Source organism: Nycticebus coucang, chromosome 15, assembly GCF_027406575.1.
Source record: "Nycticebus coucang isolate mNycCou1 chromosome 15, mNycCou1.pri, whole genome shotgun sequence".
NCBI classification, from domain to species: Eukaryota; Metazoa; Chordata; class Mammalia; order Primates; family Lorisidae; genus Nycticebus; species Nycticebus coucang.
The window spans coordinates 29,297,110-29,311,852 of NC_069794.1; the positions used below are offsets into that span (position 1 = coordinate 29,297,110).

General features: G+C 38.4%; 1 protein-coding gene across 1 annotated transcript; it reads right to left on the reverse strand.

Moving 5' to 3' along the window:
* Nucleotides 1-5,806: 5,806 nt before the first annotated feature.
* Nucleotides 5,807-14,487, reverse strand: LOC128566424 (cleavage stimulation factor subunit 2 tau variant-like). The gene is made up of 3 exons (XM_053563311.1): nucleotides 14,449-14,487; nucleotides 7,795-8,698; nucleotides 5,807-6,339 (listed from the first exon to the last, which is right to left on the reverse strand). The coding sequence occupies exons 1-3, from the start codon at nucleotides 14,485-14,487 to the stop codon at nucleotides 6,098-6,100; spliced, it is 1,185 nt and encodes a 394-aa protein (XP_053419286.1). The 3' UTR covers nucleotides 5,807-6,097.
* Between the last annotated feature and the right edge of the window lie 256 nt (nucleotides 14,488-14,743).

Consider the following 14,743-nt stretch of genomic DNA (forward strand, 5'->3'; position numbering starts at 1 on the left):
TAAAAATTATTAGTAATTATGACTGTTGCACAAATGCATCACTATTGCAAACAATAATTATTTGTCTAGCATCAGTGATAGTAATTACACTTTTCTCAGCACTGAGGATAACCAGCGAAGACCCACAGGGGTAAAATATATACCCTAATTGAGCTTAACATTTAGTGGGAGGGAAAGAAAATAGGATTATAGGTCAGGATAATACATAGTGTATTAGATTACATTAGGTGTTAGAGATAAAGTTAAAATATGGAAATAGAAACAGAGAAGTAAGGATTGTGGATTTTATTTTATTTTTTAAATTTCAGATGAATATGGGGAGATATATACATATATATATAATTAGGTTACATAGTTTGCTTTTGTGAGGTAAAAGTCTAAGTTGTAAGTTTTTAGACAGTATAGCTGGGGAAGGCTTGACTCATAAGGTGACATTAGATTAATGACCTAAAGAAATTGATAATTCATGTATCTAGGGGAAAAGAATTTCAGGCAAAGGGAATAGCAAGGAAAAAAGCCCTGAGGTGTTGAGGTAGTTATTATTTCTAGCAATACAAGCACATCAAGATGTGACTCTTCCCTTGAGTACTCGCATGTCCACCTGTACTTTCTCAGGAAGAGCAAGGAGGCAGCAAGGAGGCTAATTCTTTAGGTTACTATCTTTATTACTTTTTAAAAACTAGTCGAGTGAAGCAGTGGGAATGGTAAAAGAACAAAGAAATCTGTAACTGGTTGTTACCAAATACTGTAGTTGTAAGCATCACTGCACTGAGACTAGCCAGTGAGGCTGATTCTTTAATGCAGTGAGTGAGAAGAAAAGTAGTAGGAAATGAGGTGAGAGAGATAATGCAGGAGATCCAGTCTTTTGAGGATTTTGACTGAATATTTTTACCTACATATGAGTGAAATTAGAAAGAATCCGTGGATTTTTGAGAGACAGGAAGATACACTGCTTTGGGCAGGCCTACTTCCTGGTTCAGAGGTCACCTTGGAACCAGAGTCTAGCTGCACATGCACACCTCCTGTGAGCCTCTCTGAGAGCCCATCGGGGATGTGGACCACAATGCAGATTTAAGCTAATGACATAATAATTACTTTATGGCTATTCTAGGTCACCTTTAAGATTCTTTTGTACCTGTTGTTAGACTAGGAAGTCTTACATCTTTGACAGTTGGTATGTTAAGTTCTGACAGATAGATTAGTAGGGTGTTCCCTCCTCCCTAGGTGTGAGCAATCACTTGAGATAAAATTAAGGAGGGAGGCACCAAGATGGAGGTCAGTGGGAGGCGGGGAGTCCACCCTTGTCCTCCTTCCCAGGAAAGCCATTCTTAACTACCTACCTCATAATATCAATTTACTAACAAGGGAGAGACAGTGTCTGGCATGAACTGAGGGTGCTCTTTTTTCAAAGAGGTAAGTTGTTTGTTTGGTTTTGTTTTCTGTGTTTTTGCCTCACAGGATCTGTATTACACAACAGAGCCATACATTTCAATAGGGGTGGATAAAAATATATGTAACATACATGGCATGTTCAATACGCAGTGGTGTTTTAGCCTTGAAATTAGGTGGAATTTGGCTATTCCGATCAAAACATGAACTAGGGCGCAGAGACACAGTTTGTGTCATGGCTCTATTAACTGACTGAAACTAGCTTGAGATCTGAGGCTGTTTATCAGGAAAGAATCCTTGGACGGTTGGTCCTCTGTCCAATCAGAGTTGTAGTGTCCTGGATTACAAATCAGAGTGAAGGAGAGTCCCTTATTTTGCCTGCTGGTTCCTATTGTTAGGAGGTTTAACAAAAGTGTGGGATTTTTTTTTTTTTCTTGTAATCTACCATATGAGTTTGGTGGGTGCCATGCCAGAGGAGCTCAAAGTTCCAGCCTGTAGGTGACCTTTGTTTCCTTAACATCATGGTCCATTTTAGCTCTTAGTTGACAAAGGGATTGGATTTTGGTTTCTTAGATCACAGGGATTAGTTCATTATTTACTTTTTCAAGGTCTTTGTCACCTTATTACAGAGCAGGGTATAGCTTTATTTCCCGTTCAGTATATTTTCCATCCAAAATTGAATTTTTTCCTTGATTTTTGTACTCATATTTGATGATTATAATATTGAAGTGAGTAAAATGCTGGATTATAGTGCTGTCTTTTCATACAACTATAGCCCCTTTTGTTTGTATAGCCTCCAATGATTTTATAATTCCAGTAAGGGTAGGAGGAGAAACCACTGTAGTCATTGCCATAGTAACAGCACCAGTACATTTTAGATTCTTATAAAATCTATTACTTTTTAATGTATAAAATAATGTGTGATTTTATTTTTTCCTTTCACATTTAATCCTCCTAACTATGCAGAGTACATATCATTATATGCATTTTACAAATTAAATTTTCTGAAAGATTATGTAATTTACAAAATTATCCACGTGTTGCCATTTAATTCTCACAGTAAATCTCTCAAGGAGGTATTAAGGCTGACCCTGAGACCCACAAAGCTTTCAATCTGCTTTGCTAGGTATAATGTTGGAGAACACAACATGACCATAAGGAAGTAGGCAGACCTGCGGCTAGGAACAGCTCCAGTAAGTGCCATTCACACTGTAATCTACCTGGGGCTGCTCTCTTGAACTGTGAGTTTCTTTGCAAGTAGCAGGGTTCTCTTCTCAAAACTCATAAATGGGATTTACTGCTTCAGAGAATGGATAAGTAGAGATAACAATTAATTATATTTACTTGATTTAGCATTTTATGGATATTACTAAGATTCTTTTTCTCTATTGTCAGACTTATGTAGAGGGTCAAATTACTCTCAAAGTAGGATTGTTACCAATAACTTCTGGAATTGCATGAAAACACAGGGAAAAAATAGGCTAGAAGCCTGCAGTGTATTGATTTTTCATGATAGGCATCAAATCATCACAAATTAGGTGGTTTAAAATCACAGGCATGCATGCTCCCACAGATCAGGCATCCAGAAGTCCAAATCAAGATGCCAGCAGAGTCCTCCTGGTTTCCGCTGGCTCCGGCCTTCTTTTGCTTGTGGTAGCATAACGCCTACGTCCACATCTGTTAATGGCATTTGATTAAGCCAAAGGTTGAGCAACCTTTCAGCTTGATGAAACTTTAGTCTTTTTCCTGCCTCTAAGTCTTCACCTCCTGCCCTAGCACCTACAAAATTCACTTGACCTGCAGACCTTCCTCCCTTTTCTTACAGCATTTCTTTTTTTTGGCCAGGGCTAGGTTTGAACCCACCACCTCGGGCATATGGGACCAGCGCCCTCCTCCTTGAGCCACAGGTGCCGCCCAGAGCATTTTATTTTAAAAAAACAATTGAAATTGTTTCCTCTGTCCTTTGAGATGTAAATCTTAACGGTTAAAGCCTCTTAACAATTTCTCAGCTCAAGATGTCCTTCTCAAAGACCTGATAGCTATCTTTTTGAGGTGTAATCAAGAAAAATTACCACCCCAATTCTGCAGTCTTCCCTGGACAGGTAGGACCCTAACTAATATAAGCACCTTACCTCAAATTATAAAACTACCTCCTGTCAATAAGTTCTGAGAGAATTTATTTTCCTTTGGTTAAGGCCAATTGACACACAGAGATTACCTATGATAATTGCCTTACCTCAGCTCTTAAAACCTCTCTTGCAATTTGTTTCCATGGATTTAATTTTCAGTCTGCATTTTGGCCTCTTTGCTCCATTATAATACACTCAAATTAAGTCTTTCTTGTCTGCTTAGCTTTGTGTTGCTCTAGCACCTTCTGCCCTCTGTATGGTCTCTTTGTTTTTTCCTATTCTTATAAGGATACAAGTCATTGGATTTAATATCCAACTTAAATCCAGTAGGATATAATTTCCAGTATACTTAACTAATTGCATCTGCAGACACACTACTTCCAAGTAAAATTATATTGAGTTTGCAGCAGGCATTAATTTCAGGGTGACACTATTCAATCCACTGTATGTTGCTCAAAGGATATTTCCCTTATATAACCTTTGCAAATCTCTCTCCTTTTGCCTTATTTCTGAATTGAGACAGATCCCTCAATGCATCTCAACCCAATCCAAAGGCCAGGGAGTGACATAAAGCAACACTTACTGAATTAAACTCAGGATACCAAATAGAGGTACACAATTCCCCCCCTTGTAATCTACATGATAAATATACCTGACATCAAAGTCTATCAGCTATGCCACCAGGGGACACCAGAACAGCCATCCCCAAACATGAAGGATTGTTCAGTTGAAGATGCTTAAGATAAAACACCTGTGGTGCATATTACAGGGGTATTTGCGAAACTTGGTAAATGTAGAATGTAAATGTTTTGGCACAGTAACTGAGATAACGCCGGAAAGGCTATGTTAACCACTGTGATAAAAATGTGTCAAATGGTTTATGAAATGAGTGTATGATGCCCCATAATCATATCATTGTATACAGTTATGATTTAATAAAAAAATTAAAAAAAAAAAAAAGAAAAAGCAGGTTCAGGAAGAACTACTTATTCCTTGGGTGTCTCTCTTATACCTGGGAGACCACGAAAATGTATATACATTTTAAAAAATAAAAAAAAACTGTATTAAATTAGTAATATTCAAGTCATGTTTGACTTCTGCAATTACAGAAGTGCTCAACATAAAAGCAGGCCAACATAAATTTCAAACCTGTCTCTTCCTAACTAGTGATCTTGCTTACACTATTTTATTATGTATACCTCAGGGTCCTGGAATATAAAATAATGATTGTGGTAGTTCCTGTCACATAGAGTTAATTCAGTGATGAACAAATGCATGTAAAACTCTTAGTACAGCATGCTTGGAATATTACAAGCTTTCAGTAAATGTCATTTTATATTAATATGACTATATTTTTATATTTTTATTCATAAGAAATTGTCAAATCTTCTGAGGCATTAAGTGTTACAGGCTTTGCATCAAATGTTATAAGATAGGCTTTTTTTCTTGTACAAAAAGCTTAGTATCAAAACGTTCTATTTTTCAGTTTTAGTTAAGTTGATCTAAGTGGAGATTTAGTCTTCGTTCCTTCGTTTTGCTTATGACAGAAATATCCAATATTTTAGAGTAATTAAGTGTTATAATTAATTAAAAATTAAGTAATTAAGCTTTACAGTCAATGTAGAAAAATAAATTAAATTTTCAAGGCAAATTTTTATATATTTTTGGAAGTAAATCTAAGTTTATTTGTGGGATGGCTGACTTTTTTGCTCTTTTTTTTTTTTTTTTTTTTAGCTCAAAGGTCTTATTCAATAAAATAGAAACAAAAATCAATATCCAAAACAAATAAACATATAAATGAATTCCAAGAAAGTGAATTTACACCTAGTTCAATAAGTATTTCGGGAATGTTTCCAGTTATTTATTGCCACTATAATACTGCAAAACAATGAACAAAAAATCCATACAAATTACAATGCTAAACAGTAATAAAAACTTATTTTTGTCTTGCATCTATGGGACAGCTGGGTGATTGGCTTGGGTGATAATTGTCTGGGTTTGCCCATGTATCTGAATCAGCTGGCAGTCTGATTCTGCTCTATGTGGTCTCTCATTCTCCAGCGTAAGAGAGGAGAATTCTCTTGGCTTAATCTCATACGGAAGCAGAGATCCAAGGGGCAGTGGAAGTGTGCAAGCTTGGAACCAATACGGTTTCTTTCTGACATATTCCATTGGCTATAGCAAACCACAAGTTCAGATTCAAGGGTAGAGAAATAGACTCCACCTCTTGATTGAAGTTGATACAAAGATATGTTGCATTTTTTTTTAACATGTTACAGACACTTTAATATTGCTGCATATTTTGTAATCTTAAATGTTGTAATATAATCATGTTCAGAGCTATTTTTGCCTATATATAATGACTTAAAGTGAACAGACCCACTTTATCCTCCCCCCACCCTCAATAAAAAATAAAAAAAAAAAAACAAAGAAATAAGACAATGAGAAATAAGATTAAATTCTAGGAGGAGGGAAACCCTAACAATTCAAGTATGGGACACAGAATCACCTTTTGCAACCATTCTTCATGCTACAGAATGAAATTTCTGAGACTAAAACCAAATATATTCTATAACCTTTTAAGAAGCTCCAGTGGATTTCTGGATTTGCTCCTTTAAAATGAGGATACTCTGCCTTTGCTCAGGAGGCAGCATGGCAATCTGATCTGCAGTCAGCTGAAGAACCTGCATGATCAAAGCTGCCTTTTCTTGATCCTGTGGAGATACCTGGCTCTGCCCAGGACTAAAACTGCTAGGTTGGCCTCCACCTTGCTTACTTGCCCCCTGCATGCCCACTCCTTGTATGCCTGCTCCCTGCATTGCTCCTCCTTGTATACCTTCCCCCTGCATTGCTCCTCCTTGTATACCTGCCCCCTGCATGCCCACTTCTTGTATACCTGCTCCCTGCATTGCTCCTCCTTGTATGCCTGCTCCCTGCATTCCTCCTCCTTGTATGCCTGCTCCCTGCATTGCTCCTCCTTGTATGCCTGCTCCCTGCATTGCTCCTCCTTGTATACCTTCCCCCTGCATGCCCACTCCTTGTATGCCTGCTCCCTGCATTCCTCCTCCTTGTATGCCTGCTCCCTGCATTGCTCCTCCTTGTATGCCTGCTCCCTGCATTCCTCCTCTTTGTATGCCTGCTCCCTGCATTGCTCCTCCTTGTATGCCTGCTCCCTGCATTCCTCCTCCTTGATTGCCTGCTCCCTGCATTGCTCCTCCTTGTATGCCTGCTCCCTGCATTGCTCCTCCTTGTATGCCTGCTCCCTGCATTCCTCCTCCTTGTATGCCTGCTCCCTGCATTCCTCCTCCTTGTATGCCTGCTCCCTGCATTGCTCCTCCTTGTATGCCTGCTCCCTGCATTCCTCCTCTTTGTATGCCTGCTCCCTGCATTGCTCCTCCTTGTATGCCTGCTCCCTGCATTCCACCTCCTTGTATGCCTGCTCCCTGCATTGCTCCTCCTTGTATGCCTGCTCCCTGCATTGCTCCTCCTTGTATGCCTGCTCCCTGCATTCCTCCTCCTTGTATGCCTGCTCCCTGCATTCCTCCTCCTTGTATGCCTGCTCCCTGCATTGCTCCTCCTTGTATGCCTGCTCCCTGCACTGCTCCTCCTTGTATGCCTGCTCCCTGCACTGCTCCTCCTTGTATGCCTGCTCCCTGCATTCCTCCTCCTTGTATGCCTGCTCCCTGCATTGCTCCTCCTTGTATGCCTGCTCCCTGCATTGCTCCTCCTTGTATGCCTGCTCCCTGCATTCCTCCTCCTTGTATGCCTGCTCCCTGCATTCCTCCTCCTTGTATGCCTGCTCCCTGCATTCCCCCTCCTTGTATGCCTGCTCCCTGCATTCCCCCTCCTTGTATGCCTGCTCCCTGCATTCCTCCTCCTTGTATGCCTGCTCCCTGCATTCCTCCTCCTTGTATGCCTGCTCCCTGCATTCCTCCTTCTTGTATGCCTGCTCCCTGCATTCCTCCTCCTTGTATGCCTGCTCCCTGCATTCCTCCTCCTTGTATGCCTGCTCCCTGCATTGCTCCTCCTTGTATGCCTGCTCCCTGCATTCCTCCTCCTTGTATGCCTGCTCCCTGCATTCCTCCTCCTTGTATGCCTGCTCCCTGCATTCCTCCTCCTTGTATGCCTGCTCCCTGCATTCCTCCTCCTTGTATGCCTGCTCCCTGCATTCCTCCTCCTTGTATGCCTGCTCCCTGCATTCCTCCTCCTTGTATACCTGCCCCCTGCATGCCCACTCCTTGTATGCCTGCTCCCTGCATTCCTCCTCCTTGTATGCCTGCTCCCTGCATTCCTCCTCCTTGTATACCTGCTCCCTGCATTCCTCCTCCTTGTATACCTGCTCCCTGCATTCCTCCTCCTTGTATGCCTGCTCCCTGCATTGCTCCTCCTTGTATGCCTGCTCCCTGCATTCCTCCTCCTTGTATGCCTGCCCCCTGTATGCCAGCTCCAGGATTCCCCACCCCTGAAATGCTCGGGACCTGTCTGGGTCCCTGAGGACCACCTGCTCCTATATTAATGGGACCAGGACCCTGGATTGCGCCAGTCATAGGGCCTCTGGAACTGGGGCCAGGGCCCCTCATCTCCAATCCTCTTGCATTGATGCCTCTTGCTTCCATCCTTCTGGTTTCCTTCGCACAGGTCTCCATTCCTCTTCTCTCCATTACTCGTGTCTCCAAGACCTCAGTTTCCATGGCTCGGGTCTCCTTCCCTCGAGAGTCTGTACTGCCTCTACCATCCATAGGGAGTCCCCTTTGATCAATCATGGGTCCCCTGGGCTCTCCAATTAGCAGCCTGGGATCTGCTAATGGCCCTCCTCTCATCTCATGTGAGGAAGGGCCATGGCTATCATGACCAGAAGCATGATGCATGGGGGGACCCTGATGGGGTGGGCCCAGATAACCTCGAGGCTCTACTTCTCCAGTGACTGAAAGCAAAGTCCCTCCATGTGGGTCATTTGGAGCATCTCCTAACAGTCCTCGAGGAGGCAGGCCACCAGCAGTCATGGGTCCACGAGGTATAGGAGCTCTCGGGTCTGACATCTGTACTTGTCCTCTCTCTAAAGGCACTGGGCCAACCCCTGACATTCCAACTTGGGGCTGCATTGCTCCTCCAGGAGTTAAAGAACCCAAAGATATGTTGCAAAGGGCATGGAACAGAGAAGGGTAGAGAACGATTTCACTCTTACAATTGATATGCACAAATGTTTTATGTTTAAAAAAAATGTCACTTGTCAATAACAATGGTGAATTCTGGCTCCTTTTCATTAATGGATTGGCTACTTGGATCAAAGATTTTCAGACCCTTCCAGTTCATGTTTCACAAAGGTGAAGTCTACTTGAGAGTTGTAAAACTCATAATGCCTTGTAAATAGGAAATGGATTCTCTATAATCCAAGAACTACTTTATTGGGGTTTTTACCCCCAAACTAGCAATTCCTTATTTTAATTATCTCCATGATTTCTTTGTGTTCTGCTTTATTAGTTTCTGCTTTTTATTTCCTTTCTTTTATTTTTCTTTATGTTTAGTTTGAATTTCTTTACTTAGTTTCTAAACAGAACTTTTAGCTCATTAATGTTCAATTCTTCTTGTTTTTGGAAAACATGCCTCTTAAGAATATAAATTATCTTCTCTTTGATGTGTTCTACCTCTTTGTATCCTGTTCTGGGTGATACTCTCAAATATGCCTTCTTATTCACTAAGTCCTTCTTCAGCTATTTCTATTCTAGTATATGGCCATTTTATTTTTTAAACTCTGGAGAAGAGAATTGAATTAGTTACTTAATGCACATTATTAATTTGTGAAAGATTACCCATACACATACATGCACACCCACATATTTCTCTTCCCCTAGAGACAACCAACTTAATTATTTAATATTCATGTTTTTGTTTCCATATGGTTTTATATAATGAATATTTTTGTGTCATGTTCATGCACTTTTAATTTATATGAATATTCCAGTGGTAGAGATTGCTAATTTTCTACCAAATTCATTATCCCTTCATTCAGTAGTAGAATTATAAACTATATTTTCAAGATCATCTGAAATTTTGTTGTTGCCATGTGTAAAACACCCAAAAGTTACGTGAAACATTTCCAAAGGCAGACTTGAGAAGAACAAATGGCTGTTATTTGAGTATTTCATCTGACCCCAGGCAGCCTTTATACAGCTTAACAGCTATTTCGGACCACAAAGAGTTTCCTGGTACTAAACAACTGCCAGCTGCAGACAGGTTCTGGCTGGTCTTCTGAGCATGTGCAGTTCATGGACCTGGGCCTTACATTGCACAGTTTAACATACAAAACCTAAGTATAATACATATGAATGCTAAAGCTCTGTGGCAAAAGCAGCACTGGGTGTATATTACATTCATGTAAAACACTGCAGAATACGCACGCTTGACCACCACCCTCAGTGCAAATTCCTGTCTTAACTCTCCTTTCCGCATATTGCTTACCTAGCATCCCAGCCTCTCAGTATGGCAGCCTGCAGGTTGTAAGCCTCCATAAAAAATAAAGTCTCCTTTCTAAATTTTTTCTATGTAGTTTCACATAGCCAGGATTCAGGTTTGTGTCTCTGTCTCCTCCTCCTCCTCCCTCCACTTCCTTTTTTTCTTCTTTTTATTCTCTTCTTTCTCCCTCACCTCCTCCCTAGGCTTCCTTCAACAACCATTTATAAATTTTAAAACCATGCTTTGATAGCACCATGGTTGCACACCAATAGGTGGATATAGAGTAGAATGGCTACTGTAACCTTGGGCACACATATCACACAAGAGAAAAAAAAAACGGATTTCTATTTTTTTCTTTCTTTTTTTTTTTTTTTTGTGGTTTTTGGCAGAGCTGGGCTTGAACCTGCCACCTCTGGCATATGGGACAGGCGCCCTACCCCGTTGAGCCACGATTTCTATTTTTTTCTAATGCACTATATTTTCCAGTCATATTGCTATCGCAGCTTAATCTGGATGTTGAGTTAGAGGGGAAGTGGAGGTATACATTTTATTGTGTTTTTTACTTCTTTTTACTCAGCCCTAAAATGCTAAGTTACACCCACTTTTTGTTTGTATATGTGATCTGGGTATATCGATGGCTCTATGTAGTTCACAGATTCTAACTAAAACAAAGGACTCCAGGTTGTGCTCTCTCTACAATTTTCTATGCCTTCCCCAGACATAAACATTCTGCACACCCCCTTCTTCAGCTGTGCATGTTAATATTTCCAGAAATTGAGCATTTGGATCATGTATTTATTTGACTAGGTTTTGCCAGATTGATCTACAGATGGTCTACATGAGTCTGCCCTCCCATCAGAAGTATGGAAGTGTGGTCATGTGTCTCATACCACCAACTCTTATCATTACCCAGTTTTCTCAGATTATTGAAAGTATGTAAAGAAATCATTATTTTCTAGGTGTCCATAAGCCAAAGTTAATCAGTGCTTTTCAGACATTTAAAAATATTTAAGATACACTATTTTAAATTTCTACTATATGTAGTAAAAATGAGTAAGAACTGTGTTTTAAATAGGAGTACTAAATGCATATACAGGTATTAAATTGTAACAAAAATAGAAGGCATATGATAAACATGTATACCCCAGTATATAATAAGTGGATAAGTATTTAAATATGAATAAGAAATGCTTGTACATTTCATGGAAGGTTGGGGTTGGGGAGATGTTAGTCAAAGATACAAATTTTTAGTAAGCTAGAAGGAATAGGTTTAATTGATTTATAAAAAAGTGACCATAGTTAATAACAGTGTATTATCTTTAAAATTGCTAAGAGAGCAGATTTTAAATGTTCTCTACACAAAAAAATAAATATATGAGGAGAGAATATGTTAATTAGCTCAATTTAGCCATTCCATGATGTATTTGAAAACATGTTGTACATAGTAAACATATATGATATTTTGTCAAAAAGTAAAAATAAAAATAAAATTTAAAATTAACTTGCCAAAAAAGGGAAGTGAAAACGAATTTTGTAAATTCCGAAGGGAAAAAAATGAAATGCTAATACTTTAAACGGAACATCTTTGTTGGCTAAGCTTGCTGTAAGACATTTGGAGAGAGTACAGATGTTGAGTATCATAATATTGACATATAGCATCATTTTATTTATTTATAATTATTATCATGTAATAATTTAGTGTATGGACATAGCCTCATTTGCATAATATCATCATTGTCTACTTGTCGAACATTTGCTTTAGCTATGATTTTTGGTATTATAAAGGATTGCACAAAAGAGTAAAGCATCCTTATCATTAAGATCATCTGAACATCCATACAGTTTACTCTGTTATCTGCTGTGCTTAGAAAAACATTATATATTGGGAAAGAATTTTTCTATGGAATAAATCAGAAAATCATAGTCTATGTGCATTTTCAGACTTCCTTCTGACAAGTAAATGGTAACTCCTTAATAAACGTTAAGCAATATTTTCACTATTTTAGATCCAGTTTTTTTAAATCTGGCTACAATTCATGTTATTATGAGTTGGTTCCGATAATTACATATTCTTTAAACATTGTTTTACCCATTGGATCATTACCATTTTCTTATAATTTTCTCACATGGTAGGGGCAGTGATCCATCTGAGATATGGTACCCTTTATTTGAAATCTTATCCACAACCATTAGTAATAAGCTTGTGAACAAATATACTTATTTTTCTTTGTCTTAGCTGACCCCTTTCTACTACAGAGATTAAAAAAGAAATGCTAGACTCTTGAGGTTTGTTTTTCCTAAGGTTCACAGGTGGTATTAAAGTGAGTTATATTTGTATAGACATAGACAGAAATATATACATACACGTGTGTGTCTAGTGTCTTAGTGGCTGATTTGGAGTCTGTTCAGATCAGTGCTGAGATACCTTCTGGTTTTATCTATCCTCCACTCAAACCAAAAGGTAGAAAAAAGACTAAGCAATAAGTGAAAGAAAAAGGAAAAGGAAAGACAAGAAAAAGAGAAGAAAATCAAGTACATTAACATTTCAATAATTTATCCTGCTAGTTAAACTGTTCAGAATTGTAAGCCAAGTAATAACCTGCATCTATCTGGTAACTTAAAACTCCCTAAACAGATCCTCTGGCTCCATTTAAGGGTTACTTTGAGTTTTCTTTCCTTTAGGAATTAATAGAACAAAGTAACAGAAGGAAGAAATGAGGCAATAAGGAAGAGAAAGAGAGAGAAAAAGCAGAAATGGAAGAGAGATAGAGGAAGATATCTCTTCCAAGAGAATGGAAGATAGAGGAAAAGAAAAAATGCAAATTATGTCATTGTCAGGAATTACCTTTAGAGTTTTGTTTATATTCCCTTCTCCAGCAAGGGCTCCTTCTTGACAACAGAGTTTACTTTCTTCCTTCCCCCCCTTTTTCTCACTACTTTCTCATTCATGTAGTCATCTAGCAATTTATTCTATATCTTTTAAACTCAATACCACAATTTTGAGGCACTTTCCTAAAAGAGCTAGTCTAAAGATCACTGCTATTACCAAGTGTATACTTTCTCCTCTTACTGTTTTCAGTTCTATAGAAAAAAATAAATGGTTTCATATAAACATCAAAATAAATTTGTATTTGGCATTCCAGACACCTCAAAAAAATCTTTAGCAGGCATAATTCCTGGGAAAAAAATATCATTAATATTAAAATTATTAACAAAACATAATCTTGGCATATTAAAAATAAATTTTTTCAATTTGAAAATATATTTAGTAAAACATAGATATGGTTTTCATTTAAAATTAATAAAGTAGAAAAATATTTATCACAGAGGTACTTATGTTATCCGTGCATAACCAAAAATCACCCTGATAGACACACCTCATTCGAGGGGTTGTTTTGGATCTGTCAGCGTAAAAGACAAATGAGCAAAAGATGAAATTAGCTCCGGAAGTTCATATTGCAAGTACTCTAATAACTGTGAAATCCAGTCTTCCCTACCTTAAGTTCAAGGGAATGTTGACACCACACCACTCTTAACCAACCCATGGACCTTAATAGTGTGAATCCACTGAAATATGAAGTAATTTCAAATTCAGAATAATACCTTTTAGTCATTAATATCAAACCATATTACATAAACCATTTCCCTCATTTTAAGCATGTCACCATGACTATGCAATGTTAAATTGTTTGACAAGGACAGTCAATATCAATTTAGCAGGAGAATAATGAGTGGAATTCAATGATCTGTATTTTATCTATGGCTAAACATGTATAAATAGTGGTCATGTGCACTTAGCAAACGTAGCAACTGCTTATTATCATTTTAGGATAGCTTATCAATAATATATTTAATGATAGTCGATTGTCTTAGGAGCTCCAGAAATTACTAATCAATAACATTAATTCCATAGTGAAAGTAAACTAGCAAATTGAAAAAAAGTTCTTCCTTTTCTGCTTTTGAAGGGTAATTTAAAAGTACAAAGGAAATTTTTGAATATTAGCTCAGATTAATTTCATAAAATAACTTGTTTCCATTTGTGGAGATTCAGAAATATTACCTCTTATAATGATTTGTTATTCACAATCTTTGCAGTGATTATACTTGAGAAAGAATGAAAGGACATGATTAATGTTAAATTAACCTCTCTTTCATGTCAGGTCCATTGTCCATCCCATCAGTGTCAATGCTTAACACAACTTCTTGAAGTAAGTACTGCTAAATTTATTTTCCTGTGATAAAATGAAAATTAATAAGGATATCATATCTCATTGAATTTATAACCAATCCCATTCTTTGCAAGATACATGAAATCTTTCTGCCATGAGAAACAGGAAATGCTGCCAGATATAATTGTAATATTTGTCTGTAGACTGGTACTTATTCAAAATTGTTGTCCTAGCAGGATGAAGTGCCTGATACCGGGTCGGAAAGAAAGCACTTGTTTAAGGCAAGTAAATTGGAAAGCTGAACTTACCCTGGGCCTCTCTGACTCCAAAGCCTCTGATTCTTCCATCTAACCTCATAGCCTTAGCTATCTTCACAAAACAGAATGCATTTGGCATTTTCCCTTGCAAGAACATGTCTTTTCCTTGATGGCACCACCTAGTCTTTATAACCCTCATGTGGAGGAAATCAAAGTGCATGGCAGTGTATTAATCAGAAAATGGATTGTGCCTGCCTCCTCCTGCCAATCACTTGATAAGGAAAAACAAATGGCAAAGATTAAATCACAGGCTGCCCAAATTCTTTGTGCTTGGAATAAATGCATT